This window comes from Opisthorchis viverrini, assembly GCF_000715545.1.
Source record: "Opisthorchis viverrini unplaced genomic scaffold opera_v5_19, whole genome shotgun sequence".
In the NCBI taxonomy this organism is placed as follows: domain Eukaryota; kingdom Metazoa; phylum Platyhelminthes; class Trematoda; order Opisthorchiida; family Opisthorchiidae; genus Opisthorchis; species Opisthorchis viverrini.
The window spans coordinates 1,125,544-1,131,346 of record NW_008751675.1 but is presented as its reverse complement, the minus strand read 5'-3'; the positions used below and the strand labels follow the sequence as shown (position 1 = coordinate 1,131,346).

Sequence of the window (5,803 nt, the reverse complement as noted above, 5' to 3'; positions counted from 1 at the left end):
CCCTTTGATATCGGTTTATTCACTAGCATAGCTACCAACGATTTTCGAATCAAGCTCGTAACGATATTGTGGTAATGTGTTACATTGTTACCTGGAAGATGTAGGGGAGACAAGAATTTGGCTAACTTTGAGTGAGTCGAGATACACAGCGCAAACGGCAAGACAAAACCGCTGAATGTGCTACCACCGCGGGGAAGTCACACAAATGGATCACCAATGACATCGACGAACATCAACCAGAAATCTATCAGACAAGGGTGTGAGATATCACCGTGAAAAGTGAGGCAACGTCTGTGGTGGATGGTACACAAGCGCGACGCCCCAGGGAGAAGCCTCGTCAAGGAGGATTGAACCTTGTGGCTCAGTCCCCATCCAAGAATACATGAAGGTGATATCTGAGGCTGGTGGAGCTTCCGTTCGTGAGAACCAACAACTGAACGCCGGGAGGTTTTTGAGACAAAGAGAAATGCGAGAGGTTCGATCGCTTTCTGGATAATGTAGGGACAGAAATAGGTGGTTATACAGGTTGAACAGAAGAACTGTGTTTCGTTCAGACTGGGCGGATATCGACTTGGTACCCTGAACCACTATCAAAAGGACGGTCTGAGAATTTAGCGTTGTTGAGGGCCGTCAGCTAACCGCAGGAAACATGAACGTTAGGATATTTTCAAGGTACGATTAAACACCAAAATGAGACACGGGATACACGAAGCCTTCTGAGAAGAATCACGTCCTCAGGTGTTCAATGGCCCACCCGTTTTTACTCCACACGACCCATTTTCTAGAAGAAAAACAGCGAGATTATCAGGGAAGAGGACTAGCTGAAAACGTAGCGAGTAGTTTACAAAAGCGATCGGAACAACATGAAAGCTCAAGGTATGGAAAATCAGGGATAGTTGTAAAAGGCCAAAAGGAAGTAGAAATCCGAGTAATGAAGAGGGTACGCATGGATTCTACGAAAAGGATCTTATTTTTTCCAAAATGATGGATCTAGGTTCAATTTGTGAAGCATTGTGTCGAACCAGCTTTTAATTGCTGACAATGGAACGAGGGGATCTGAGGGGGAGAGGGATTCACGGGCAAAACTGGCCACATAGTTGAATAAATTTTCCGCGGCAAAACGTGTGAATCGCGTCATGTGATCGGCATTGGTCAGCTGTGATTCCAACCCATCGGATTTCGGCGGCAGATTGACCAAGGGCTCGACTGAAATACCCAGTTGGGCTTCCACAACGGTTCCGTTAGTTGGGGATAGACCAAAAGAAGCAGAAAAAGGATGTTCGGATTTTTGTCGTTGAACTCCTGAAAAGCGGAAGGAAAGTGACGCTTAGCCAGTTTAGAAGGCAGCAAAGAGGTACACGACAGCCCATTTGTATATCATGTACGCTATAGGATGGAAACAACCTGTACACAACCAGCAACAAAACTGTCATGTGGGTTCGATTTTGGGATCGACTTTCAAAGGTTCTTCGCTACTGGGTGGCTAACGCAAATCCTCAGTCGGAAAATCGGTCCTAGTTATTTGACGAATACGCTCATTCGCAAACCAATTTGGTTTTCACGGGAGACTCACTTGAATCCCAGCTGAATCTCTCATTTGTGACGTTCTTCATGATGAGCCCCAAAAAGAGCAGAGCGGATCGTGAGCTCCCGAAGAGATTTCAGTAAACGTATCAGTAGTATGCTACGTCTATACATTATTGCGTTACCTCGAATATCGTGCAACTGAAATATGGGTCGGCCTAGTGCAACACATTCAGTTGAAGAGGAACACCATAAACAAAAGATTCAGCTAGAATTCAGGTAAGTCTCCCGTGAAAACCAAACTGGCATGCATTTGGGTTCAAGCGGAAAATGAGATAAATGGAAACTCGTGGACTGTGCCTACCTGATGGGCATCAACAAGGGCGAAACCAATTGTGGGCTGTCGAAGATTTTCAGCAAACTTATGAGGAGTGCATTACGGTCTTAGTTATGTTACAAAAAAAGAGCGGTGGTTAAAATTGCCAGCAATTGTCGGTCACTATGTTTGGCTTGGAATCGGAGGTGAACTTGCAGCAAAATCATCCGGAAATGTTAGTACATGTCAAATAGGGTAAGGGCGTATATTGGGCTTTAAAGGTGGTCAGCGTTTTGAAAAATAATCAGGAATCGTCTTAAGGCAACCGCGACACACACTTAATGAAATATAGTAAGCCCCCAAAGGAGACGACAGCTCAAGGTCGGGCGTGAAAATGTGAACCACATGGGACGATTCAGAATGTTTCTACTACGACATAATAATGATATGCAATATTGCGGCTACATGGACAAGGGGTGGTCCTAATGTTGTCGAATACTTTGAGCGTTATACACTATCCGGGAGATCTTTGGCCAAAACCGTCACCTTTTGATCAAAACTTAAATCTTATACATACGTAACTCTGTATACCGCACTTTACTGTCCAGTAAACATCCACAGAGGAGAGACATTTTGAAGTTCTTACATACAACGTTCGTACACGGAACGCGACACGGCAAAACCCAACTGCTTATCAGCGGATCGCCGTAAACTTCGTTCCACAACATGCAACCATGCCAGGAAGGCCGAAAAGTAGCAGTCAGACCGAGTGCAGCCAGACTATGTATTACGAATAACCGTACCACGAGGTAGTCTGAAGGAAAAGTCGTACAGTCCTTCGCGATGGGATTATGAAGGTAGTAAGGTGTCTGCCCCAGGCGATCAACATGTCCATACTCATAGAAGCAGCGGTGCTGCCTTCCTCCGAGGAAGGAAAATTTAGAAAAGGTTGCCGTAAAACCCGCACACTCTGATCGCCCGTTTAACCGTGACCACCGGTGTATTATTCAACAGGGTCGAAATACTTTTAGAACCAAAGAGTCTGGTTTCGTTCAAAAGGCACCTCCTGTGCGCAGCCGCATCAGGAATCAGACAGCAATGCCTTAACCCCTGCTCCCTCGGATTATGTCAGCCCTCTACAGGGGAGCAGGTCTGACTGTTGAGTCATCGGCTCTGGGCAAGGTCCCCAAAGAAAACCCCTTTGCCTGGCACTTCGTGGATCAGATTTGTGATTCAGATTTCCATGTCAACCGATATCCCCCTCCAATCCCTTCCCACCACACAAGCAAATGGTGCCGGGTCATTTGATCGTCAGTTGTCTGATCGGGGTGCCTTGTACACCCTACTGCCAGTTAACGATAGACAAATTAACACTTAGTTGAATCCACGAGATATTATCTACATAAGGGAGCGAGATGGCCCAAGTGGTTGGAGCGCGAATTTACTGACCGGAAGGTCCGTGGTTCGAATCCGACCTCCGCCACTCAACTTCCCCTGTCTAGGCTTGGGCAAACTGGCAGTATCCCAGCCCTCGTGCTTCCTTCGGGTGGCATGGCAGCTAGGCACCGAGAGGGTGCTACAGTTGAACGCTTTCTTTCGTTTCTTTCTTTCTTATCTACATAAGAACTTTCAAAGTCAAATTGGAAAACCGGCTATTCTTGCTGAGAACCCACACTCCCTTAAGATTTTTCTATGCTGTATATTTGAAACACGCACACAAGACACAAGCGTGGTTATGCACCCAAAACGTCAAGTACGAATTTAGCTTCCTCATATTTCACTCTCCGTGTGTCCGGTGATCCAGAAGATGACTCGCAGAATATACGGTGAGAGTTTTACTCAGCCCCAGAAATGTGTACTCCTTACCGGATGAGATTCCAGTAGACAGTCGTCTTTGCGCTCTTCGATTATCCAGCTTAATCAAGCTGAAGGCCACTCGACATAAAAAACAAACGGTGTCTGCCTGCAGTGTCGGTATATGCCCCAAAGGACTGCAGTTCTGATGCTAAGAACACTGTCCATCCAGCCTTATCTGAGCTCATTCGTCAAGAAAGAAGTGCTGACAATGTCATCCTTTTGGGTGATATGAATGCCAAATTTGATCGTCTAGGCACATTGGAATCACATTTGGATGGTCGATTTGGAGTCGACGATCATCACACAGACAGCGGAGAGCAGTTCATCCAGTTGTGTGCTCATCATCAACTGTTTCCGGAATGCACGAACATTCAGCATTATCGTTCGCATCGGAAAACCTGGCGGCCATCAAGTACAAATTCACCATGGACCCGTCTGGATCACAGTGCATACGGGCGAATTGAATGTAACCTTTGCTCGACAAAAAAAAGTACGAACTGTACGGGCGGAAACGTAGGAAGTACCCAGAAACGGACGGTTAGTAACCAGTCCTCTTCAAAGAAGGGGGAGGCTCTCTACCGACCCATCCAAAAAAAACTCATTGATGCAATACTGAGTGAACAGAAAGTGCTTGAAGAAGGGGTCACATCGACGTTGACTTCTATCTTCAAAAATTGCACACGGACGCTGTACCCGAATTCAGCGTTTGACGAAATAATGGAGTAGGTAATTACCGTACCGAGTTTCTTCATCAGTGCTCGGGAAACTGCAAAAATACAGTGTTCCTAGTAGTGTCTTACTTCGTTTCAACTACAACACTAATTGACACAGGTGAATGACATCGTGTTTTATTTCAAGGAAGGACGCTAGAAGTAGATCTAATCATCAGGTAAGTTAAATATCAACAGCTTCATAATACCCAACCACAAAGAATCGTGTACATACCTTTACGCAAGTTGCCAATCTTGTAGATTGCACTCGGATGGTCATTGCTCAAGGTACCCAAAAAGTGCCAAGCAACGAAATTATCCTCCGGGAGACCAAGATAGACTAACAACTGGATGGAAAAGCAAAGGAACACAATTACCACCACCACCCATTCCATCGGGGAAAAATGTCGTCCCTGTTAGAAAAACCACAAGGTGGTTGACATCGCCAAAAGGTGCCAGTTTGAGAAGGAATTTGTTCTCGCAGACCAGCACAAACTCCGTCTGAACCTGTATGGATAATCATTGACTATGGTTTAAGTGAACCTACCAGTTGACCAGCAACAATCGCACCGAACATTTTGTCGCACAATAATCGGGGAAAGCTAACACAGAATAAGCTGAAATTCCAAATGGAACCATCCATTAGCTTTACGTCCGACAAATTCCGGTGAAAAATCGCAAAACAGAATAATAACGAGGCGCTACCGTCCGGACATTTTAAGGGAATTACATTCAGGCCATCCCAGTAACACGCGAATGAAGGCTTTAGCCAGACACTATGTCTGGTGGTCTGGTATGGATCACGATGTGGAAATGATCATGCAAAGGTGTGAAGCGTGTCAGCAGAGTAGGGCTTTGCCCGCATAAGCGCCTATATCACCATGGCAGTGGCCGTCACGACCATGGAGCGGCATACACGTGGATTATTGTGGCCCTGTTGAAGGTTACATGAACCTGGTGATTGTCAATGCATATTCCAAGTGGATAGAAGCGGTGCCCATTAGAACTGCATCTAGTGCGTCGACCATGTCTATACTTCGCAGCATTTTTACATCGCATGGTTTGCCGGATACGATTGCTTCTGATAACGGCACGGCTTTTACCAGTGCAGAATTTCAGCAGTTTCTGAGGGCCAAAGGGATTGAGCATGTTTTAACAGCACCATACCATCCCGCTTCTAACGGCTTGGCGGAACGCGCGGTGGCAACGGTAAAGAGTAGATTGAGGAAACAAAGCCCAGTTCCCCCTACAAACAGGTTGGACAAGTTTTTGCTGCAGTACAGAATTACGCCGCACACTACTACGGGCCAGGCTCCCTGCGAATTGCTTGTGAGACGAAGACTTCGAACACGTTTGGATCTGCTGCGGCCGTATTTGGCGCTTAAGGTCAAACAAC

General features: G+C 46.1%; 1 protein-coding gene across 1 annotated transcript; it reads right to left on the bottom strand.

The window, feature by feature from the left end:
• Nucleotides 1-810: 810 nt before the first annotated feature.
• T265_12855 (hypothetical protein) lies at nucleotides 811-4,996 on the bottom strand (the record flags this gene model as incomplete). The annotated part of the gene is made up of 4 exons (XM_009165890.1): nucleotides 811-1,302; nucleotides 4,643-4,747; nucleotides 4,785-4,914; nucleotides 4,955-4,996. 4 exons carry the CDS (start codon nucleotides 4,982-4,984, stop codon nucleotides 968-970), a joined length of 600 nt encoding a protein of 199 aa, XP_009164154.1.
• Nucleotides 4,997-5,803: the final 807 nt, after the last annotated feature.